Source organism: Nothoprocta perdicaria, unplaced genomic scaffold (assembly GCF_003342845.1).
Source record: "Nothoprocta perdicaria isolate Ctin4 unplaced genomic scaffold, notPer1 scaffold_129, whole genome shotgun sequence".
Taxonomy (NCBI): domain Eukaryota; kingdom Metazoa; phylum Chordata; class Aves; order Tinamiformes; family Tinamidae; genus Nothoprocta; species Nothoprocta perdicaria.
The window spans coordinates 680,410-706,914 of record NW_020454416.1 but is presented as its reverse complement, the minus strand read 5'-3'; the positions used below and the strand labels follow the sequence as shown (position 1 = coordinate 706,914).

At 38.5% G+C, this 26,505-nt stretch overlaps 1 protein-coding gene across 1 annotated transcript; it reads right to left on the bottom strand.

The window, feature by feature from the left end:
• Nucleotides 1-272: 272 nt before the first annotated feature.
• LOC112942457 (cytosolic phospholipase A2 epsilon-like) lies at nucleotides 273-26,505 on the bottom strand. Its single transcript, XM_026033398.1, has 21 exons — nucleotides 26,479-26,505; nucleotides 25,991-26,026; nucleotides 21,726-21,798; nucleotides 18,936-19,072; nucleotides 18,639-18,770; nucleotides 18,054-18,094; nucleotides 13,015-13,057; nucleotides 12,403-12,466; nucleotides 11,472-11,614; nucleotides 11,239-11,328; nucleotides 10,507-10,544; nucleotides 8,728-8,863; nucleotides 7,635-7,771; nucleotides 6,256-6,478; nucleotides 5,275-5,389; nucleotides 4,397-4,534; nucleotides 4,016-4,123; nucleotides 3,042-3,233; nucleotides 2,126-2,295; nucleotides 1,017-1,203; nucleotides 273-519 (listed from the first exon to the last, which is right to left on the bottom strand). Exons 1-21 carry the CDS (start codon nucleotides 26,503-26,505, stop codon nucleotides 311-313), a joined length of 2,439 nt encoding a protein of 812 aa, XP_025889183.1. The 3' UTR covers nucleotides 273-310.

The following is a 26,505-nucleotide window of genomic DNA, read 5'->3' as shown; positions in this document are numbered from 1 at the left end:
TTTTTTATTTACTACATGATTTAATATTTCAGACAATGTTATATCAACTTACAAATACATATCATTTGGTATAATAACAAGTTAACAAAACTAAACTTGAATTTACTGTTTGAATCTGGTATTAAACCATTAGTAAATCTCAATCTGTTCATCTGAACAGCTTTTTAAATATTAAGGATGAAGCCCAGCAAGACCTCATGGTGCTGCAACTTATACTGCAAATAACACTGACAAGCATCAAACATTTTTATCTGAAGATAACAGTCAACCCAAGAAATATCCCGTGCAGAGTAAGGCTAGGGGACAGTGGCTAATACTTCTGCTGTTTCCTCCGTGCCACTGCCATGCGCAAGGCCCGAATAATCAAGTTTTCATTATTCAGGACATTGTAATCAGTCAGTTTCACCAGTTTATCAAAATTCCGTTCACTGAAACACACCTCCCTTGTGGTAAATGGGGAGAAGATGCTGGAGACATCAACATTGCCTTCAGGCATCTCCTCTGGAGTTCTTTCCACGCCTGAGGGAAAAAAATATATGGAAGTTCATCTGTATGGTTTTATTGTAGCATGTGGTTCATATCATTTTTTTAAGTAAATGCAGGTAGAAATAGGATATATGGGGAATGAGATGGTTTGCCAAGGGAGGTAAAAGCAACCTAACATTATATTCTTCAACTGTAGATACCTAAATGGCTGCAAATATGAACTCCACTGATAAACAGCAGCAGCAGCAATTGCTGACTTCTCCTTGGACAACATGATTTTTTGTCAGCCAGGCCAGTAAAGCAGCTGCAGAAGGGGTATAAGATATTGAGCAAGAGAGAAATTGAGAGTTTCTGGAGTTTTCACCAGTTCAGACAAGCTGAAACAGTAAGAGTAGTTAATTTTGTAAATGATGAGACTGATAAAGCTGACATTAGAAAGCAGGACAGAGCTGACAGTGAGACATTAGAAATGGGGAGGACACACCAAGATGGTGGCTTTTTATTAAAGTTGATAACCACAGATAACTCACCAGGAGCTTTGTATTTCTGGAAGGTGTCATTTACTAAGGGGAAAAAGAGCACTGTTGGAGCATGTGGACTTTCAGCATCTTCAAACACGTAGCATTCCTTTAGGTTTTCCCTGTCTTCCTCACTTATCTCAATTTTGGGAAATGGGATTCCCTGCCCTGAGATGTACTTTGCAATCTGATCCAGAGGCTGAATAGATGAATAAAAAATAAAATAATATTTAGAAAACTCAGAAAACTAGATTTCTAAACAGTGCCAATGAACACTAATAGCCTGAGGTCTGAATATTGCTCTGGGAACACCTTAAATTTCATACAGTAATGGTCATAACACCATCAGACACTGCAGGTTTTTTCTGCACCTCTTTAGGCAAAAGAAGAAACCCCTTGGAGCTTGAAAAAGGAACCAAAAGCCATAGGACTGATATTATAATTTCACTTACCAGCTGTTCTGCTAATGACTTTAGAAGGGAAAGGAATACATATGTGTGTATATATATATGTACGTATATATATATAAATAATATATATTTGGAAAGTATGGAAAAGGATCCAGTTAGTCCAGATTATCCTGTGTTGTCTGGACTTCATTATTTACCCTGCCCCAGTCTTTGTCCTCTGCGTGGTTGTGATTGTTTGATAATGACTCCCTATTTCCAACATAACTTTTTTATCTATGAAAGAAATTCAAATTCATCAACAGTTCTATTCACTATATGCCTGTGTTCATTTTTATATTATTCTCTCTAGATATAAAATATTCTAGTATTTTAATAATCAAGCCTCACATAATCAAGCCTCACAAGAGCCAGCCCATTTCTCTAAGATTTTATGAAACTCTTCTTTTTCATTCACTCTTGACAATTTGTCTTAGAATATCTATTGTCAGACTTCTAGTTCAGGTAGAGGACCAGAGGGAAGGGCAGCTGTCATTAAGTTAGACTTTCTGATACAGAGAGTCATTAACTATTAAACTTGTAGTGGAAACCAGAAGACATCTGCCTCTTCCCATGGAAAGTTTACTGGAAAGTTTAGCAGTTTAAACTGACAAATTCTGAAGACCAAAAGACCATGAAGGAAAAATATCTCAAAGATGCTATGGCTTTTCTTACCAATGTCTGTGACCCTCCACTGTAATTTAAGTGCAGGATGACATCCACTTTCCTCTTGGACCTTAGGAGAGGTGGATAGCTGGTATTGATGAAAAATCCTGTGTCAACCAGGGAGAGTGCATCATCTGCTGTTTCCATCAGTTTATTTGGGAAAGAATCTATCACTGTGTCTGAAATACAGATATTTCTTATCATAATAGGTAGAAGAAGAAATTGACTGTCTCTACAGAAAGGTAAAGGAGGAATGAAGAATTCTGTCCCTGCATTTTCCCTGGTCTCTTCTGTTGATTCACTGGCAGCCCAGACTTACAGGAATGTAAATCAGGACTTACTGACCCTCTATAACTCTTTGTTCCTTCCTCCCAGGGCACCTCATGCAACTTTGGCCCTAAAGGGGAGATCCCTAATGTCTCTCCAGGCTGAGGTCACCTCAGCCACTGAAATGCAGACTACAGACAGCTAAATTCATTTTCACCCTCTCATGCCCCTCAGATTGGACAATAATAGGACAGTGATAGGACTAGAGGAAATGGCTTCAAACTGAAGCATCAGAAGTTCCACAGGAACTTAAGGAAGCATTTCTTCACTGTGAGGGTGACAAAGCACTGGAACAGGCTGCCCAGAGAGGTTGTGGAGTCTCCTTTGGAGATCTTTAAAACCCGCTTGGATGCAGCCCTGTGCCATGTGCTCTAGGTGACCCTGCGTGTGCAGGGGGTTGGACTCGATGACCTCTGAGGTCCCTTCCAACCTTGGGCATTCTATGATTCTATGAATAATTCAAATACAGCTTCTGCTTAGGGGAAGGGAAAAGTGGATTTTCAGATGCCAGTCGCATCTCTTCCTCCTTACTGGAAATCCTAAACAGATTTGCAAACCTTCTCAAAACACTTTAGAAAACCATGTTGTATTACTGTGCCTTTCCAGGTAGAAAATCCTTCACTCTCCAGGTACTTGCTGTGCATCTGAAAGCCCCTGAGAAAATTGGGATACTGTGCAATGGTTGGACGTCCTGTTAGGACATCTCGCAGAGTAGAAGACAGAGCACATGAGGGAGAGAGCAGACACGTGTCTACCTCATAGGGATTCACAGACAGGATGGGATCTTCCTCTGCAAGAGGGAAAAGAAAGAAGTTAGAACTTCAGGACAGTTTTCTGAAACAGTATTTTAAACAATGCAGTAACTATAGCACCCCAAAGGTAAATCAGACATAGTTATCAGCCCTTAAGGCCTATATAATACAGAATAGAGGCGTATTGCACAGCTAAATGACACATTATCCACAAGCACCAAGTTTTCAGGGAATAAGCATTATCTCATTTCCCAGGCATCCCCAAAAAGTATCCACTTCTGTTGTGACGTGAGTCCCAAGATACCTACAAGGACTCCATTAGCCTTTGATCAGGGCACCTTCAGAACACACGTGACTATCACCCAGCTTTACAAACTGACTAATATAGGAGGGTGGTCACCACATGCTCCCCATACAACGAATGTCAAGAGAGCTTTCTCCACAGACAGTTCAGAACACATAAAAGAGCTTTCTTTCAGGGACTGTATTAGGAGCTAAGGAAGATTTCCTTCTAACTTAGGCACTTAAGATGCATTCCTAGCATAACACTGCCCTCATATCTGCATTGGAAATCGCTGGAGACTGCTGTTTTTCTATAGAACCATTCATATCATCTTTACAGTTTCAAAGTTTTGCCAGAGCAGCAATGTGGCTTCTAAATTAGGCAAAGAACTAACTTCTTTGTTTTGCTCTTCTCATCTCCGTCTGATCTAGAGGGAATCTCTTTAGGTAGCAGACCTGGCCACTGTTCCAGGAAAAGAACAGTAGATGCTGGTGGTTTAAAAAAAAATATATGTAAATAACTAAAAGAACATCTTACCAATATCTTTTACTTTGTCTCTGGTCCACCTACTCCAGAAGTCCTCTGAATCAACAGCCAAATTCCAAACATACATTGCATCTATGGAAAATATACTACTCCACATGCCTACAATGTGAAAGAGTGTATAGAAATTGATTGATGGAGTAGTCTTGAAAGAATTTTAATTAATACATACCTTCAATCCTTCCACTTGGATACTTCCTTTTGGTATGGAGAGATATCTCTGAGCATAGTTCCTGCATGTGTCCTTACTAATTCAAACTCACACCTGCTCAACCTGTTTGCCCACGTCTTCCCAGTGCTGTCCATCAAGATCATGTATTTACTAACACCAGCTGCTTCCTGGGTAACCTAACATTCCCTCTAGGTTATAGTTACCTTGCATGTAGCAAATGCGAGTCTCTGGGAGCCTTTTCACCAACCTTCCCATAAAGAATTCACTTCCAAAATGTTCTGCACAAATAGATGCTCCGTATTTCAAGAGGCTAACTTCATAAGGAGTGAACTCCAGCCACTCTATAGTGAGAGCAATAGCAAAAATGGTCATGTCATAACTATGGCCACAAAGAATAGTAAAGAATAGTACTAGAGAACAGGAATACATCTCCAGAAATACACAATATAAGTTCATAATACACTAGTAACCAGCTGTACTTGTATCAATATTGTCTGCAGTACTGAGTTGAAAGAACAAGGGTTTTTTTTTTTTTTTTTTTTTTTTTTTTTTTNTTGTGTTGTTTTGTTTTGTTTTTAAAACATCTTTGGAAGGTGGTTCCAGATTATGAAATCTATTGATAGAGTCATCTCTAGCAGAAAACTCTTGGACTACATAAGAAGTGTTCATACTAAACAAATACTGTGAAAATGAACTCTAGGGGAGTTAGTGACTTTTCCTGCCACTGGATCCAAAAATTCAAAGTGATTGTTCAAAACAGGAGCACACAAAATCACCATGAGAACTGGTTTTGTTAAAAGGTTTCTAACATATTTGTGACCAGAATAAATTTTAAGCTTGGCATCTCCACAGTGTAAATACACTTTTATTTCTGACAATATTGAGAGCTCAACTTCCAAAGACTAAAGGTTTGCCTTTTTTTTTTTCCTTCTTAAAGTGCTGTGCATAATTATTTGAAATTCTAAAAGGCTTTTCTGTGAATAAAAAGAAAGTATCCATGAAGCTGGTTATGTGCACTAAGTCTTAGCTAAGACTTCTTATATCACAAAGTTACGAAAAAAATCTCATTCATGACCATTACCTCTAAATGCCTGGGCACTATAGTTGGACTTGAGGTTGATGGCCACATAGATTGGCAATGGGTTCTGTCCCTTATCCACTCCCTGCCGTTGATCTGAGAGTCTATGTTCATCTTTCTGGTTTAAAATAAAAAAACAAAAACTAGTTAATGGAGTGAGGTGAAAAACAACTTGTATTTGGAATAATATAATGTGAATTATGGAATTCAGTCAGAAATAACCGATCTGTTTATCCAGACATGTGAAGCCTCAGCTACGCTAAAAGGTTTCTCAGATTTTGAGCTATGTAGAGGTTGACTGCAGATTTATTGAAGAGAAACAGGACCCAGGAAGTAGTATGTGGCTGAAAAAAAGGTAAGGCACTTTACTTGGCTGGAGCTTAAGGAACAGAATTTATCATATTTTAATATATGTCACAAGTACATGCAGAAAGCTTTCTTGTATAAACATAAGCCAGAAGGACACTATTTCAGTTATATTACAAGTATCGCTATCAAAAAAGAAAAACTCTCCTAAACCTTGGTAACATACTCAGAGAATGGTCTTTCCTGCTACTTGACCCATCTCCATAAGCAAAACCTGCAACTAAGACACTGTTTAAATGCATATTTTCAGTTATGCTAGTGAAGAAAATTAAGATTCTTTTCCTCTATCCTGAAAATGTTTCAGAATACCTAAGGTCTGAAGTGATTATGTGAATTGTTTACATCTCAAAATATTTTTTTCCCTCCCCTTGGGATTTTTTTTTTTTTTTTAAAGAAGCTGGAATACCATTACTCTTCTCTTTCAGTTCAAGCCAATCTCACATTAAACAAGAGTAGAATTTTAGTAATGGACACGAATATGCAGATAAACTATTGCTAAACTATTGCTAAACTAACTATTTGCATTACTAATTATGATTGTCACCCCAAGGTTTTTCTTCTCCCTTATAGTTACCGAAGGTTCAGCACTTTTTGTGGAAAAGGATTAATATTTAATACCTTGTCATGTAGCATGGATTCAATGACAAGCCCCCACAAGTCTATGAAAGATGTTTTACGTCCTTCTTTAATCCTCTCCATCAGGTCATTATAATAGTATTTCAGACAATCCAAAGAAAAACAGCAAATCTTTGACTTGGTTACTTGCTTGCGAGCTTCCTTGATTGCCTCCTCAAGATATATTTGTGACCAGTTAGCATCTTCATATAAATTTGCCATCGTCCTGAAGAAGCATTAGAAGAAAATAAGGAAGAGGACTAACGTGGTGGTTTAGCCTCACAGAGCTTTGAGCAATCTGTGAGAAAAAGATCCACAGAAAGCTATTGAAAACAAAAGCAACACAAGTCATGACCAAGCCTCTTGGAAACTGGAGTATATTCTAGAGAACAGCCACTACAAGTTTGTTTTAGTCCTGTATTTTTTCCCAGGCATCCATAATTTGCTATGGTAAGAGAGAAACAACTAGAAGGCACTTGGTTCTTCAGAATGCCCTGGTTTGATTATTCCCTTTTTCTCGTGGTAATCATAACACAGATAGGTTCAATCAGATCTCCACACACATGCAGAGAAGTTAAAATAACTTTGACAAGTAATTAAACCTGAAATTAAAGTTTGGTCTGGCCCATAATTTAGAGCAAAAACTGTGTTTGCTTTCAAGCAGAGGAAGATGAGCAGTTTTGGTGATCTGTGTTCTTATTGGTTGGGCTATAAAAGCTCAGCTTTACTGTACTTCAGGTCTGGCAACACATCTCTACACTGTGGAGGAATGGTACCAGCTAGAATCTACAGTATTAAATGCTTCAAAGATATTTCACATATGACAGCATCTAATGTATACCCACAGAGGGAAGAAAAGAGCAGTGTAAGATAAGCAATACTAGCCATAGCCGGCTGAGGCCTATAACACAGCATCATTCTTTGGACTGTTTACAACAGAATTAATTCCATTCATCCCAAATGCGTCTTTTACCAGAAGCAGATGCACTCTACTACATCCAAAGTGAAAGTGAGAATCACCAGAAAATGGCAGGCATAAATTCTTCTTCCCATCTTTCTTCAATTTCCAGTCTAAAGACAAATTCATTGTATTCAATCTGAAGTATAATTGATAAAATATGAAAGGTAATAGAGCATTTACATGAAAATGTCAGGCACAGGCTGTGTTAACGTGGTGACAAAAACAGTTGATGAATGGGATGATCAATTTCTTACTTCATATGTTTTGTTTCTTAGCTCTAGATAGACACAGATGATGTGTGATAATGGGGAAAATGGAAACGCTTCCATATAGGAAGTGCCAATAAACTGATGGTGCTGGCTGTACAAATAACACTATCAAGCAGAGAGAACAAATATAAATCTGTTCAGATCATTCTCACCACGTGGTTCCCGATAAACCAGCGATGTAGGTAATGCAGTCTAACAGATTCAGTTTCTGGAGGCCCAGTAGGCTGCCATACATTGCTGTTAAGGATCTTGTCCCACCTCCAGTCGTTGTGATTGCCACCACCGGCACCTTTGCAACACAGCAAGGCAAAAAGTTCTTGAAAGTCATGTAGATATTAGAGACAAACAATCCTTTTTTTTTTTTTTAAATAAATATTACAGAAATCATATAAAAGGTTATATAGAAAAATTACATAGAAACAGCAAGCAATAATGCAACCCTATTGAAGAAGGATGTGATTGTTGTAAAAGGCTTCTATTACTATCACCTAATTGGGGGGACAGTGAGGGCTTATGTTTTATTCGCATAAAGGAGCACAGGAAAGGGGACTGCGTACTAAAAATATCACCCCGGAATCATCACCCTGGAATTCTTCTCAAAGTGTAATATTAGAAGTCATCATTAAAAAAAATACAGGATTTACATTGCCAAGGGAGATTAGGAAATCCATGATTCTGGCTCTCGCAATGAGTAACATTTCGGAATAATGCACAACACCCTGTAATCAGCTAAAGTGCACAAGATCTTGGCCTTCCTGACCCCAGGACAGTAATTACTCTATGATCTGAAAAACACTCATTGATAAGGCTTCCCCCATCACCACCAAGTTTCAAGTGTAAGAGACTATTCTTATCTCAATTATTTCCTAATCTAGTACGCCATTTACTTCCTTAACATCCTGGGTAGCACATGGATGTGTATATGCTGTATATAAAGCTGTATCTATTTGGGCATTTTACATATTTACTTCTCTTTATATTGAATTAATTTTAATTTCTTCAAGTGACCTGCTATTCACAAAGCCAACTGCTTTAAATTCAACTAATAATCATAAAGTCGATTTTCTTCCGTGAAGAAAATATTTTTCCCATATCATGATGATTAAAAAGTCTTCTTATCCTAAATTTGATTGAGTCCTAAGTAAGTTAGGACTAATTAGGTTATTTATTTTTATTTGTGGTTTCAATTTGTGGGCCAGGCCCCAGTCACTGCAGAGAGCTTCTACAAGCTGTGCTCGGGCTTACCTCATGGTCCTTCAGATCTTCCTCCAGATGAAGAATCTTTTTCAGAGCAGCAGCAACGTATTTCTTCCTATGCCACAAGAACTCCTGCTCCTCCCTGCACAGGCTGTATCCCAAGCGCACATCTAGGCCTCCTGAGCTGGAATAGACCACGCGACATAGGACAGATAGTAAGATAGCTCCATAAATATTTTGCAAAGCAAGCTATTTCCATTTCTGCATACTGATTAAAGAACAGAAGAAAAAGCAGCATTTCTATTACCAGCAAGTAACAGCAATGAAGACAAAGAAGTTTCCAAGATCTACTAAATTTTTTTCAATATAGACACAAGAATAAGACAAGAGAAATATCACCAAAAGAGGAGATTCATTTTTTGATATCCATTCGATTTTTTCTTCATGACATTGTGGTAAACTCAAGGGATGTCATCAGGTTTTAAAATTCACGTTGTCAAGTTCACTAATGTTTTTCTAAAATGGAGTTTCTAGTGTGATCAAGCCAGAACTATAGGATAGGCTTCACAGCACCACATCTCTGGTGAAACACTGGTGATATTTGGCCTTGTGAGGCTTTGTAGAGGTGCTGGTCCTTGTTTAACATAAGCAAAAAAAACCATATAGCCCTGGGGAGCAGTGACATGCACAGCGAACAGACTTTCCCATGCAGGGTTTTATTTGCATGGGCCTCTGGTGGTTGTTCTGAATACATTACAGCCCCAGATGTAGTATCTTAGCATCATGTACCATGGTGACATACCAACATGTGAGCAGGAACAGATATACAAAATCACAGAAGAGTCAAGGGCAGAGGGGACAGCTGGAGACCACCTCGTCCAGCCTCCCTGCTCTGAGCAGGGCCTGCTACACCAAGCACTGCCACGTCCTGCCAGGTTTTAAAGCCTCCAAGGATATCTTCTTCTGGGAAGAATTTTTAATCCACAGCCCTGATCTGCCTGGATAATTCAGTATGAAAAAAGTGCTTATGCTACCTCAGAATTTCACCAATTTCTAGTGTCTTTTACTTGGACACTGAAAAGTTTTCCAAAATAAGCCTTTACATGTTTCATCTAACAAATATATAAGAAAACACACCAGTTTTCCCCACACTGAGTTTTATGCCTTGAGAAACATGAAGCACAAGGCAAAGATTTTGCATGGAAAAGGTACAAAAAAAAAAAACCCAAAAAAAGAAATTCATGTTTATATACCTCCAAAAATACAAATATGAGTGTTACTAAAAAAGGCATTCTCAAAATTGTCCAAATCTCCTGAATCACATCACCCTCTGGTGGTTGTAAACTTTATTCTGAGCATTATTTTCATCAACAGCTCACAAATATTTAATGGGCTAATGCTAGTAACTTCTGATCTTGCAGCAAATTTGGTTCACTATAGTTCAATTTTGAGAGGATAATGTCATTTCATTGAAGTTGAATGATTTTATCTTAGTGTCAGATGAAGAAAAATGAGGCTTAAACTCCCAATAAACACTCTCACTCACACTCTCTGTATACACATATCTATATTCATTTACATTTACATTTTAATATTGTCCTATTTTTTAATAAGTTACAGTTTATTACTGACCTAATACTGAGCAAGGAGCATTTTTTTCTCTATACCTTGAACTTCACCTACTCTTGGACTTACCTTAGATACCAATCTGAGTAGAACATAAAGCATCATTTTGGAGTATTTTTCTCTCTGCACTGACTACATAAAAAGCCTAGGTATCTAGTTTACAATAACCCTGGGTGCTAGGGAAAGAAGAGGCTGTCTTACCATTTTTTTGCTGTCAAAGACAAGTCAAAGGATTGATCCTAGAAATCAAGAAAATAAAGTTAAATTTTACCAGATTTCTAAACATTTCTTCAAACTCAGGCACATTCCCCAAGAGAAGAGTTTCTCAAGTGATCATTCAAAGGCAAGGACATTATCTGGGTTTGATGAACCGAAGTCTCATTCCCTGTTCTGGAAACAGATTCTCCCTCATCCAAAGAACCTGTCTACTTGTGACAGTTAGTGGACCCAGAGACCACATGTTACGATCACTCAAAGCAGACACACTTAGGAAGAACATCAAGAACCAGATGAGCTACTTCATTCCAGAGAAAAAGTTACACATGAAAGCATACTTTTAATGCCAATTTATACAAGATAAGAAATTAGACTTTTATTCTAATTTTTTTTACTAGCTACTTCAAAATTACCTCAATATTCCAGAAGAAATTTTAGCATGCATATTCTTATATCAGTCATCTTTATTACCTGAAGACACTTAAAATTAATTTTAGAACACAGTTTTAAAATGATTTTCAGATTATTATACTGTCTGCTAACCTCTGCATCCTTAAAATATAATACACCAACTTTTTAATTTTTTAAAACATTTTCAATGAACATTTCTATAATTTTAAGCAGATTGTTTTTCATTCAGAAGCCTGATTTCTAGTAGGGTAAAAAATAATAATGATAAATGTTGGAAACCGATTTCAAAGTGTTCACAGCACTCACCTCATCTACTGTTATTCTCTTCTGCAAAGGGAACAAATGCAGAGGAAATGAAAGGACTGAATTTTTTGCTGTTTCATTTTTATCTGTCAGCTGAAACAAAGTGGAAAGTGGTTGGGATATAAATGAAAGTGAGAGGTTTGTCATCTCTAGAACTTCTCCCATAAAGAGGATTAGTTCTGTTCAGTGTTGAAACCTCATTAATATTAACAATAACATACAAAAGGGGAACATACTTCTTCTGGCAGGATGATTTCTAGTCTTGTCTGGTCACTTATGACACAGTGAAATGTGATGATCCGAAGGCTGGGCTCAGAGTCCAGCAGAATCTTGTGGCTTCCTTCATGGGATCCTTTCACTACAAATGTAAGTTCGTGCTCTAAATATAGAGATAGGAAGAAAAGGAATTTTAAATTTTCCAAGCAAATACATGCAGCTAATAAAAATCTACCTCCTCTCCACACTTTTTGTCCAGTTTTTCTTTCGCCATGGTGATTAAACAGATTTTGTGTGAATAAAGGTGATAACAATCTAATATAAAACATCTTGGTGGATCTGTATAAAATACTAATACCTAGAAATGTCTGAAATACTGCAGAATGTTGATAGGTGCTTTAAATGAATAAATTAATTCAAGATTTAGATTGCCAACTTAAAGGAGCTGTGAATTACTCAAATGGAATGGGAGATTGATCTATTTGATGTAAACCTGCTCTGACACAGTCCTTTATTTTGGCTGTATGCCATATTTACTACAATAGCCAAATATTTCTAAGTGCAAGTCAAGCAGACTGAAGTGTTTTCTGTCATTACTACTTGATAATAATCACATCAACAAAAATGAAAATACTAAATCCCAAAGAAATTCTGTTCATAAATGTATTAGATCTAAATTAATTTTGAACAAGCAAAACACAATAACTAATACAGTTTTTTTCAATTTCCTAGTTCTAGTGTATATATAGTTCCATTTTTGTACAAACTTAAAATATGTCTGGCAACCAAATATTTAAATAGTTTGGCTTTTGACTAATAAAACCTTTCTGCAAGGTGGGGTATGGTAAAACTAAATATCATGGAACAATTAACAGATTATTAATTTTTCAACATCTGTTAATAACTGCAACACAACACAAAAACAAAAGGTGAATGAAGCAATAACCTCACTTGTGTCTTGCAGCTTCAGCTTCCCTGTATCCACTCGAACCTCCAAACAGGAAACTTCACGTGCCTGCAAGAGAGGATAAATGACATCAAAGAACTGTGTGAATGTCACTGCGAGGGAGTCATTCCCTTCTCCACCAACCCCTTCAGTTCATCAATGAGTAACATTATGATCTATCATTATCTCTTTAGATGACACAATGATAATACTGACACAGTAGTTTTTCCAGGTTGGAAAGTAAGGAGAAACAACTCAGGCTGCTTCAATTTGGACATAAGACACAATGAAATGACAAGGGTAAGACCTATTCAAACAACAGGTGCCTGGAGGAGTTTTACGAACATTTTATTGCTTTCTTCACTAGCTCCTGCTAGTTTAGGGTAAAACACAGAAATAATTGATAGAAAACCCAGAGTCACAGCACAACTGGCAGCTGTATCATTGCCTGCCTTTGTCAAGAAGTGGCATTCCCCCAGAGCAAGAGGAAAACGGTGATCTTCAACGCCAATTACTGACTGCTCAGCAGAATAGTGTGGTTGACACTGCTGGCTTCGGGACTCCACAATAAAAAATATAAAAATTTCATAGGAAAGATCATAAAAAATGAACATTACCACAAGTACTCCATTCGTAATGATGGCATCAGGATAGTCTGAACTGAAAAAAAAAAGGAAAATAGAACATCTGGTTGGAATAACTCAGCAAAATTTTTAAGTCTATGAGATAACACATTACACGTTTTCCCCCATCAACTTTGATGCTTTCAATTTTATTATTTGTCTCATTCACACATTCTTTAAGGCTTTTAGGAGGAAAAATTCAAGCAGATGGTCCAAGAGGCCTGGCCTGCACTCTCTCATGCTAGAATATGTAGCTGGATGTTTTTTCTGCTGTGGTATTTCAGACTTGCTTTACTGTATCATGCAATGATCTTTGAAGTGAAATACACTGAGTTTAAGGAGAGCTGGAAACTATTACATCTACCTTAATAGTTTTAAACATTTTCCATTTCACATTTCATGTGAAGATTGACCACACACTATAAGACATCAGTAAAAACTCACAGGAAAATACCTTTTCAAACTTTTCCATGACAAGGAAACCTCCCAAGATCCCAAATCTTATAAACAGTCTGAAATTCAATTTCCAAATCAACATTCTCCTTTAAGATAAGGAAGTTAACTGGCTAAATGCCACAAAGAACACTCAAGAAAGGCTTTCCAGTGACAAAGGTATCTGGAAGCAGATAGCTAAGAATTCTGTAGAGTCTTCTCTTATTGAAAGTTGACTAAAAATGATTTCCAAGAACATCTAGCAGAAATGGGCAAAATATATTCAGTGCACCTAACTCCAGGGAACTGGATCTAGTTATTGTACAAGATTTCTCCAGAGCTAGAATTCTGCACTTACTTATTTTTTATAGCCAACAAATTGTAGCATCACATGATAGCTCTCAAACACTTAATTAAAAAGATATCAATAATAGGAGGAGCAGATAAACAGCGTGGGTGGATATTAAAAGATTGCAACCTGTGTAGATTGGCGAAATGAAGCTGGAAAGACAGGAAAAGATGTCTCTTTACACAAGTAAACATCTAGGACAGTTTGGGATTATCTGAGTTTCTGGTAATGGCAAAGTAGAAAGATCGATTATGAAAAGGTCAAAGACATGTCCTTCAAAACGGGTGGATGAACACTGCAGAACCTGCACCATTGCTCAGGATATCTTGGTAAGCTCCTGGAAAGAGCAAGGGCATTAATGCAACAAGTATTAAATGCTGATGGCTGAGGTGGTATCAGCCTCCCTGCTCTTGCCATAAGGAAGCCCAGCTGTTGGTTACTCCCTGCACTGTGGCCAAAACTCTCGTCCTGTGTGCCAAGGCTTCTGCTGGTCAAGGCACAGGCCAGAGGGATCTTCCTCTCCCCCTGCCATCCTGCCCCCAGTGACATGCACTTCTTTCAAGAGGAAAGGTGTTCATCTTTCTCTAAAGTTCTATCAGCCATGGTCAGCTAGAGACATGAAACTACGCTCTTCCTGGACCTTAAACTTTTTCCTTAAGAACTCCTTTAAGCTATGTGATTTCTTGTCACGCGTGTAAATAGTACACTAACCCCCAAATGGATCAAGCCTCAGTTCATTCTGAGAGTTTCCTTCAACTCAAACCAAGCTACTAATATGCTCTGCTGCTCCTCATAAACACAGAGGAAATACTTCAAAAGAAAACAGCAGAACTACAGAAAGAAAAAAAGATTTTTATTTTCTAAAAATCGCGTTTTGCCATATTTGAATAATTAACATTAAATTTTATACAACTTTTTATACATCTATTTACATTTTTGTTGTGGGCTTTGTTTTAAACAATTTCACATTTGAAAAAAAAGAAAAGGGAAATAGGGGTTGAGATGAAAGGGTGTATGAGAATAGTCCTTCATTCTTTTCTTCTAGGTAATATTTCAGATGAACCTCCTCCACTTGGGACATCTGAAAGACAGGAAGAGGCCAAAAAGATGATCAGCAGAGCCAGCAGTACTGCAGCCCCCATGAACCTCTCCAGCTCCCTTGGAAATTTCAAAATACCTTTCAGTTCATTAGAAGGCCCTTCGTGGCCCCTTAATAGTAGAGCCTGAGCTTCAGTAAAAGTCAGAGGGAAGGGGGATGTTGAGCGAGCGAAGCCACCTAGTCCAGCGGGATCCTGTGCCTTCAACCACTCGTAAAGGCTCATTCTGCTTCTGGACACTACCAGGCAAAAAACAAGGGAGAGAGCCCACATTACCATTGGAAAAAAAATCACAAAAAAAACCACTGAATTACCCAAATCAGCAACCTGCGTACAACAGACTTACCTATTTTGTCGCTGCTGCTAAGGGCAGCAGCTCTCATGGCAGTTGGGTTCATGTTATAGGCCTATGTAACACTGGGCAGGTGTTTGCAATCCCTTGGCTCAGCTGCTGGTGGAAAGGCACGTGGAGGAAGGAGGGCGCCTTCCTCTCTGTGTCGGTAAGACCAAATACCAGGTTCTCAGAGCTTGCCACGGGAGGTGGCAGAAGGAAGGTGTATGTTTGTAGTTACTGCAGGCAATGGCAAAGCTAGAGATGGGGCACGTGTGGAAAACTACCAAAACGACAGTTTTCTTCCATTTTAAACACAAGACAACTGGAATGAATGCAAGAATCAAATTTTGTACAGCCCACGGGTAATTCAGGAACAAATATTTATAATTGAGATTGGTAAAAGTAACCCAAAACACAATCCTTGCAGTGAGGTCAGCAAAACACAGGAGTAACGAAGCTACAATTTCGAGTACAACTCAGGACACTATCTTGGCCTGAGGTTACACATCACGTATGATATGTGAAATTCTGTAAAGAAAGACTAGACCGATGTAGTGAGTTTTCCAAGTGACAATCAATAGGACCCAGACTGAAGATGACAAAGCAAAAGGGAGTAAATTGCATTGGACAAAATGTCAACAAATGTCACGGGGATGATAACTACATTTACCGAGAAGAAGCCATATTTACCTATGAAAACATTCTGTTCTCATTGCTGCCATCACAATATCGGACTTGCAGAAACTGTCCCCCCTCCTTGTTTGAACTATGGTTGGGTCTCCCCCACTCAATATTACTCCTAATCTCTGTCACCTCTTCTCTAGCCCACCAGTGCCTTCAGGATAGGTTAATTTGTTAAAACGGCTTATTTTAGAGTTATGGAAAGAGGAACTTAATCTTCTAATTATTTCTCAGAGGACCAAATCTCTGCTGATTTCTTTCTGAAGAGACCTCTTCCTCAGCTCTTTTTCCCTAGGGCTTCTTGTGGTCCCTTCTTTGTGTTTCGTTCCACAGCCACCAGTTTTCCTTACAGGAAATCTTGATTTATAGAGCCTGATTTCTTCAGTTTCCCTTCAGCGAAAGAGTTTCATATTTGGTCTCTCACAATACTACAGCTGTTCAGTATCTTCACAGGGAACCCGAGTCAGAAACACAGGTCTATCTTCCCACAGTATAATGCCCACATTTTTCCCTGATTGAAATTCTCCATCTGGGTATCCCTGTCAATGTGGGAAGTAGGCAGCTCTTGTTCCAAACTGGGTATTATTTCCAGGGCTCGCCTTCCTGGACCAGTGAGATTTCCTGTCTGGTCACTTAGGCTCTGCTACTTTGCCCAAACCTGCTGCACTAGTTAAACCAAGAGGCCTAACCAAGAGATGGGTTGCTACATAGCTTTCTGGTGACCCATCTCATCTACTTCAGGCTTTCAGACCTTTACATGACCCTCTAGCTTGTTATAGGTGATGAAAGCCGTAGTCTCTAATTTCAGTCCTCAAATCCTTTATTTTGTTATTCCTTACGTCCTGTTTTCCTGTGTTGAGGAGGAAATAAAATTCTCTCAATTTCCTCTAAAATTACAGACCATGAAAAATTCTCCAAAAAAAAAAAAAAAAATTTAGTTAGCTCGACTGTACTTGCACCTTTATTGCAGACTTGGCTGATGGGAAGAAGAGCACCAACACACACACATGCAAGAAATGCAAGTGAGAGGGGAAGGAAAATGTTTATCCACTTTCTATCAAGAAACACACTTCCTTAAAGAAATCTTCCTTTATCTGTGACCTTCTGGATCCCTTACAGTTACATTCCCTGCCCTGGCTGCCTTATGAGGGAACAATGTCTTCTCTTTATGCGTGGATCCATCAACTTGTAGCTACTGACCCATAACTATGTTTCTGTTTTCTAAGGATTCTTTTTTGTACAGTTTCCACAGTCATCTTCAGCAAAAATCTTGCTCTGAATCTGAAGAATTTGCTAAACCTCTAAATTTATCTATTGAGCCCCAGTGAGAGGCACCCAGCTGCAAGGTCCAGCAGAAATATTTGACCCACAGCCAGCACCTGCATATCCTGAGACAGATTCCAGCCTTCATTTCCCTATACCAGAAAGCCAACCAGTGCATAAGACAGACACACAGATGCCAGACACCTTGTCTGGACCTCCTATATCAACAAGCAGGATTACCGAGAATATGGTACCTACTCCATAAGCCATCTTCTAAATTGCAGAGGGGAAAAAAGGATTGGAGGCTAGTCAGACATGTCCTGGAGCTCTATTCCCCATTACCATTTTGGATTTCAGGACACTTAAGCTGTGATAAGCACCATTTATTCTGCTGATAAAGAGCCTTTTGCCAGTCTTGATGCATAACCAGCATAAACTACTGAAACAGGGGGACTCCCAGGTGTTGTAGTAGGAGATTATTACAACTTTGATAACTTGGTTACCAGGTTAACTTTGATAGGCTTTTGCTTGTGAACCCTGGTAGAACTTTCTCTGTTCATAACATTGAGATATTGCCTTTTCTCCGACAATTCCTAATTCATTTGTCCTTCTGTTAGGACAAAAACACTCTATTCAAACTTTCCACCAATATATATTATCATGCCAGGTCTTATGAAGTATCTCAAATGCCATAAAGAGGTCCCAACAGCACAACATTTTTAGTCAAAAAACATAGATCAGATGGATAGATCTATCAATCTGATATCTGAATCATTGATCTAGATCTCCAGAAAAAGCACTATTGCAGATGAACCAACTTTCCAGATTATTTTCTACTGAATACAACAGTTTATATAAAAATACTGATTCTACTCACGTGTTCTGCAGTGTGAACTCCACCTCCAGCTCCTCACGCGTCTGAAAAAAAATGAAAAAGGAAAGGATATATCACTTCTGTTAATAGCTTTCACTACCCCTGTTTTATAGCATTCATAAAGTATATACTTAGGAAAACAATTCCCTGAATATAAAATAATTCTAAAAAAAATCCTCTAAAGTTACTCTAACTCTAAAGAGCTCAGATATTGAAAAATCAGTTTCTAAAAGTTAGTCTTTTGATGCACTATATAAGCACAGAGTCTTGGAAAATGGCATAATGGCTATTATGCTAAGTCAATCCTTTCTCAGAACTAAATTCCCAGTAGCAGAAAATCAGTAACTTTCATAACCCTGACTGAGCATCCAGAACTCAAACAAAGAGCTAAGAAACAATGCCAGTATTATCCTGAATGATGCCATCAGGGCAATTATTTCTAGGTGATTCCACCCTAAATTGTTAACAGATTCCTCCCCAGCCCAAAACAAACAAAACTAGGTTTTTCATATAAAGAAACACTGTACAAGGGGATGTTTAAGCTATAAAAAACAAGCTGTGTTGGTTCTCACTGATCTCATTGCTCACCTGGGGATTCAGCTGAAACTTCACTCGAACGGTACGTCCTACGGTGAGCTTATCTATGTCAAAGAGAACTGTGCAGAGCTCGTCATCCCTGGTGACCGTGTCCTCATCACAGACTTTTAGCTCCAGCACATTCTGCAAAATGAGGTTAAGAATTTTTCAGATTTCTGTGCAGTCTTCCAAGGAGCTCCATGCAGCAGAAAATTTCAAGAAAAACCATGTTTTTGGTTTAGCATAAGTTTGCATTATCTAGTCACTATCTGGGGACAGTGAGTGGTGATAGGAATTTATCTTCATTACCTTGATTCGGCGATCAATCTTATAGCAGAAAGCCTCGTTCCAGACTGGGTTCTTGCTGTTCCTGATGGTTCTGGTCCGGACCTTTTCGGTTGAGGCCGTAGGCAGCCACAGTGTCACGTAGCAATCTGTCAGAGTGACTGCATAAGGAAAAGGTAACAGAGTCACTGTATCGAGTGAAAAGATTAATGCGGTGTGCACATCTATTCCTAATAAGACAGGGAATAACACAAAGGAGATTTCTTCCTAAAACATAGAGCCTAAGGGGTAAATACAACAACCCTCACATTGGAAAACACCTTCACATATGCGTTATGCTCATTTCCACTTTTATAATTTTAGTCAGACTATTTTCCTGTTAAACTGTTATTTATTATTGGAAAAAAATATTTGAAAAGTACATGCACACCTGTCAAAGCCAAAAAAAGTTTTTTGCCTTATCATAGAATCAGAATGTGCAATTTTCAACTTTTTTTCTTTGTGTGCGTCTTTGACAAAATTCAGAAGTTCTGTCTTTCTCAAAAAATCTTTGAAAAAGTAATTCAGTTTCAGGTCCATCTACTTATTCTGCTCTTTCCTGCTGTCCTACCAGCAGAATGTAAAAACCCTCATCTCATTCTAGTCTGGGAGAGGAAACTACAAGTGCCAACAAAGGCATCAGCTCCTTCCATATTTTGACTCCTCTGCATTTTGAAGAACTATCTCCAGGGAGCAAGACTCTGATATGCACAAAACAGGTTCTTATCTACAGACAGATTCTTTTTTTCTCATTTGTTTAACACAAGACATATTCGCCCTATTTCACCTTAGCTTAACCAGTCATCTGTTTCTCACAAGAACCTTGTGAGTCAGTAGTAGTCAAGTAGTTCAACTCATAACTAACCCCTGCATCATGCTCAAAACCTGCAACAGAGTTATTAGATGGTGTTAAGTACAATTTTATTCCTGTATTTCCTCTTTTTTTTTTTTTTTTTTTTTTTTTTTTTTTTTTTTTTTTGTAAATGGCTACTTTTTTTTTTTCTTCTACTAGCTGTATTTTTCCCAAGTTTTGCCTTCATCAGGTGATAAATTGCAGCAGAAAAACCAGGTGGCTTTGGGAAGAAATAATTTATTATTCACTGTGGTATGGAGCAATTGTGAGCAATTTGTTTCAGAGAAGGATGAACACCATGAATTGAGACATACCCCGTCAACATGCTCCAGTACACAAATGTGTGCACACTTTCATGGGCAATTGCAGTGCTCAGATGATGCATTTGGGTCCTAAGTGGAAATCACCACTTAGGCATTTGAATATTTGCTTTTCATGAAATAACAGTCAGTACATGCAACTATAATCCCACTACTAAGCGTATGTTTCAGCATATGTAGTCAGGCCTTTGAATCTCTAGGAAATCCAGAGCTTTACATTGTATAAGGCTTTTCTCACTTCATCTAATGAATCAAACTCCATTTCCAGAATGAAATATGGTAATACTTTAAGTACCTTAAAAGACTTTGGCTTAGTTGTCATTTCTAGAGTAAAAAGGTATTAAGATTATAGTGTAAATAAAGCATGCAGCAAACTATAGTAGGTTATACAAAGTTGGAAAATAAGAGATATCCAACAAAGAATAACACTAGCATTACATTGCAAAAGATACGGGAGCAAGTAGCACAGAACAGCACAAGTGACTGCAGCAGAGGTTGTTCCCTAATAAGGAGCATTCATTCAAAAACACAAAAACACTCTTGCTGGTAAGCATTATTTTTAGGAGATCTAATCATATTACCCTAATCAAAAAAACCAAATTCAACTTCAGATACAGCTTCCTTCTACCCCTTGATCTACCATACTAGTTAAAAATGTCAATATATATGCGCACCTTCTATAGATCATAGCATGTGTGGGTAGCTGTGTGCATACACACACATATATATATGTTCCTATACTTACTAAGTATATACATAAACATATATAACAAATGTGTACATATATGTAATATGCATATAGGTATACATGTACAGACACATCTTAATACCTTAAATAAAATGCACAGTTCATTTTCTTACAGACTTTGATGTGCTACTTAGAACTCAGTCTTCAAAAACAATTTTAAGCCACCTCAGGCATAATTTTGATGAGAATATTGTGCATTTTTTCTTTTAGCCTTTTCCTTTCATGCCTCTCCAGCCTCTTTTGCACAGAGGCTTCACCGTTCAAAATCTCATCCATCAAAAAAAACTCTTTCCACCCACAAATCCCCTTCTATTTGAGGTTATTCATTTTAAATTTGCTGCTACACTCATCCAACAAGATAATGCTCACTAGGTGGTGGAGAAAGAACGTTGGTTGCGGAACTCCTTTTAACTACAAAGTAGCTCTGGCACTCCACAGACTTCTCTGTCTGTGATATTTCCCTTGCAGTCTCTGTTCTGCACATCTTTCACTATTCCTCTCAAATTATTTTTTAGACTTTCACAGTAATGCACAGCAGTGCATTTTTTTCTGACTTTTAAATTGGTACACCAGATTAATTGAATTTCCAAACATGCTGAATTTTGTAATTTCTTCTTGCATGCTTAGACACTCTCCAGTTGCAAGAGAATGCAAATGCTTTTCATAAGCTATTCTGCTGTTTCTGATATTCTGCTATTTCATAAGCTCTCTGCCTCCTCCTACTACTGATTTTACACTTGCATTATTAGTCCTCTCCTGTCTTTTGTCTAGGAATTCTGTAGCAAAACTCAGGTTTCTTATTTGTCATTGCTATAAGGAACTTCAAGGAACATAAACATCACAGAAGTACTCACGCAGGTCTGCCCTCCGGACATTCTTCAGTCTTAGTACTTTTACAGTGAGTAAGTTGAAAGGAGACACTGGTCTCTGCACAAAAATTGGAAGGAAAAAAAAAAAGTATGAGTATTGTAGTTATAGACTGATGTAGCCCTAAAGTTCTAAGGACACAAATAAACTTTTTAAGGATGAGTCAGAATCTTATCAAATCAATTGAGGTTGTTGGAAAAACTGGGTGAATAGTTCAGAGATCAATTAGATATTAGATCTTCCTCAAGTCATTCCACATTTAGTCCCCAAAACACCCCCACAGCACATGCATCAGTGCCTCAGGTCTCTCCACCCACTGCCTGGAATATAATATCGTGTCTCTGAAACACCAAATGCCACCCCAGTAATTGTATATGTAGAAATGTGTGACCATCACACACACGAGCGTAAATTCCTGCAGATTACCTGAAAACAGAGCAGGTAGCAAGGAAATACTTCTTATGAAGAATTTCTAAATCCATCTTTGATCTTCAGCCCTGATTCCCAACAGAAAGCTACCCAGCATTCTCCAGAGATGATCCTGGGAATTAACACCTAATTCTACAACACCTTCCAGCTCCCATGACCTACGGTAATATGTTTTCATATTCCTCAGGCTTTCCCCTTTTTGTCTTTGAGAAAACTACTTTAATACCTTTCTCCCTCTCTCTGTTCTTCCAATAGCACCTCTTCTGTTTCACAGGAACAATCTTTCCTTTTATAAATAGTCTCACTGTAACATCTGTACAAACATGCATTTACATCTGCATGTATATATATATAGTATATACAGTATTCCTTACACTTGTTTAAAACTAATGTTTAGCTTTGAAATCTGCTTATTCTGTTTTACAAGTGTATCTACCTATAGTTCTCTATCTATACCAGTTGACCTATGAAAAGGTATTAACTCTGCCGATAAACCCTTTGATGCTTGTATTCACAGACATACTATGCCTTAATAAAAAAGTGAATACACACAACGTTCTGACACAAACATGGTTGTTATATTATTATGAAATATCTGCATAGAAGCAAAAGTAAAAACTATCTACTGATGTTTACTAATAAAATGTACCTCACTACTGTTTCTTTCATAGGTTTTGCAGGACCATTTGTCTTTCCACCTGTAGCAGAAGTTGTATTTTTAAGTATTTCTCAACATCTGGCACAGTGTTAAGCAAACACACCCTGGGGTGACTTTGGACAGTAACACAGTGCAATGAAGCTAATCCTCATTCTTACCAATGAAGCTTCAACCACTTTGTTAATGGATGAGCAGAAATAATGGATAGCACTCTGATGAGCAGAAAAGGAAAAGAGCCTCTGAGGAGGCATCAGTAGCCTGGCCAGACTCTATAGCAGGGTCCAGCTTTAGAGAGAGCAGATTACAAGCATTCTAGGTGGGACATTTCAACTGTCCCAAAGACAACTTCCCACCTCTACCTCCTCTGCTGTCTATAGCATCTCTATGGCTGCATAGGAGAACTTGGACAAACACACTCCAAAAGAAACAACTTCATGCTCTTAGAAGAAACATCACAGTTTCCAGTCAAAAATAACAAAAAGACATCACCCGCAGAGCCCTGCAGGAGCTAGACTGCCTGTACTGCGTTCGTACACGCACTCAGTTGGACGGGGCAAAACACAAGGGCAGTCATAGGAACAGGGGCCAACAACCACTGCTTGACTGTTCCTGAGAGATCTGCTGACTCTTTTGCTATCATTAAGCTTATATTTGATCCACTCCCACACATGAAATTAACCCAAAGTGCTTCACATGGGGTTGCAGATCCCATCCCTGCACTGGGGACCTCCAGCTCAGGCCTTGCAGCTCCGGACTCCTGGACATCCCATGGATCTCACTCCCAGGGACTTGCTCAAAGTCTCTCACAAAAACTGTAGCAAGGCTCATAAACCAGATCATTTGCTATTAGCAGGAATGACCCTGTGTCTTCCCCTTTAATCTGATGATGACCCTATCAGAGGTAAGTCAGTTCTGGAGGCAGGAGCCTCTGAGGTCAGTCATTAGGGACATTTCAACTTTCAGCTTCTGTGTTTATTTCATCTGAGACATGATTGTTACCTCATAAACCGGAAACACAAGTCAGGCATTTTAATAATCACTGTTGAAACTATTTAAGTATATGAGATTACAAACGCAAGAATTGGTCACACTGTCCTACCTACGTCAGATAAAAGTCCAATTAAGTCCTGTGGCACATTTGTGCAATCCCCACGTATCTGTTCCCAGTGAAGTCAATGGGACTGTTCACATATGCAAGTGCTCATCCATATGAATGAGAGTTATTTAACTGGACCTCATTACAGCTAAACTCCAGGTTTATAATCTTTCAAATGCTTTCTTATATAAGTATTTCTTATCATGAGGAGAACAGAGTGAAGCCCAGACATTTACAAGGTATATAAAGAGGAACTAGCAAAGTAAAACATCATGTCCAATATATTTGGGCCAAGGTGCTCTTTCCTTAGTATTAAAAAAAAAAAAATCGTACTATTAATTTAGAAACCATGAGGACTAATGCAGAAAATACACAGTCCTGTGAGAAAGACTGACTGAAATGTAATACACAAATCACAGACCTGGATCTGACCTCTGTCAGGTACATGGCGCCAATTAACTTCAAAGAGTTTTGGAGCCCCAAGATCAGGCAGGATTTCATTATTTTACCACATCTGCCACCTCAGGGAAGATAAGAGGTATTAAAAAATAAACACTTCCCTTTTACTACATATTATGTAATTATTTTATCCATTTTAAAATATCCTGTACCTGGATCTTATTCAATCAGTAGAATTCACTAGAGTTGTTCCAGAAAAAAATGGAATGAAATAAATGAAAAATTCAGCAATTAATCAAGGCATTTCTTTGAGTGCTATGTAAAATTCTGTGCCTTCAGATTGCAGTTTTTAATGTGATTTCTTTTCTTCCTATTTGCAGTTCCATCACTGCAGTTCCACATCTTGTGCCTAGAGATACTTTAAGAATGGTAAAAAAGCACTAGGAGGAAATAGAAAATAAATACAGAAAAAAATAAAAATAGAACTTGATTTTCTAAACACAGGTTGAGTTTACAGGAGGATAATCACAATTTTAATGATACCCCCACACTGGATTAGGATTTGGGGGCTGTTCACAGAGCCATGAAGTATCATTTTTAAGAGGTACTTGTGAAAAAACTTTGCCGAGTCTTTGGTGTATCACAGCATTTTGCTTCAGCTGAGCAGAGAAGGCACCAAAGGGCTCTTGGGCACAGCCAGACACAAGATCCTGTGAACAGCAACAGGCCTCCACAAGGCAAGGACAAATTAATGCTCTTGGGGAGAGCCCGTCCAGGGCGACCCCCACAGTGGGACCACACAGAACCAAAGCCCAGAGCAACCCTCTCTGAGAAACCAAGAGTTACTGAAGCAGGAGCACGAGTTAACCTTCCTCCTGCACCTCCTCAGTGAGCCAGCAAGAGCTACTGGCAGCACTGAGGCCATTGAAAGTCTCTTCAGTAGGGCATAACTCCTCATCTGACATTTGCCATCCTTCTCATTCTCATTCATGGGAGGTTCATTAGCAGGTGGGTACCTGCTAATTATCTCAAGCTCTCAGCCTTCTGAACGAGGAGCTGGTCCTCAGCTCTTTTTCACATTCCTGTTCCTACAGAAAGGTTCTCATTTGGCACCACACACGCTCCTACCCGGCTAATGAGATCAGGTGTGTCCAAAAACAGAACTTAGAATGTTTATTGCACGGCTTTGCTTGTTGTTTGCTTGTCCCAACATTGTGCTTTCAAACACAGTGTTGCAAGGCAAATTGCAAATTCTATGACAGAGCACACTAATGAAAAGTTGCAAAGGAACACAAGGATCAACAAAAATATCTGAAAGATCTACTTAAGCACATCTTTCTACGAAACAGTGATGCACAAAGGAAGTAGGGGTTTCATCCAAAGAAAACTAAACAAGAAACAAAAAGGGAGAAGGGGAGGTAAATATGAACATGCAGCTTTTACTGGAGGCATCATAAAGCTCAGAAACAGAGGTCAGACTTGACAGAGTTTAACGAGAAACAAGGCAGTAATTCCACCTCTGTAGCTGAAGTTGTAGCTCAGCCTTTCAGTGTTCAGTAAATATTCTAGGGTGTTTTTCCCTCAAGCCATTGAATTCCTAACATTTTTTCTTGTGCTCTATATTCAGCACCGGACAGCATTTAATGAAGAGCCATCTAATAACTACCTACCGCTCTCACTGCTTGCGCTGAGGTGTTGGTAATAGTCTAGGGAAAAAAAACAACACAAGGAAGAGTTAAAAGACAAAACTCAACTACGATGTTTTCAACTTTTATTTTAGGATGACATTTAAAAATCTCAGATTCAAAACCACACTTAGAGCCACACACATTAACCATAAGGTTACTAATACTTCCACCCTCCCACTCCATAACAACATCTCTGTGCCATCTTCTCGTCTCCCTGACACGAAGCATTTGGTAAGGAAGCACAGCAAGCTGCGGTGCTGACACAACTCCAAAACACAGACATGCCACGAGGTTCAATAAAAAGCCAGACTAGGAGAAGGGCCCTTGCACCACGGGATCCAAAGAGCAGCAAACATTCTCTCCATGGATTGCCCCTATACCTGAAACTGCTTGTTGTCTGCTGGGATCAACTCAACTAGACTGTCAGGCATTTTTAACTACTTTATTAGCCACAGATTTATTTGACTTACCTCATTTGAACTTAAATTCGATCCCAT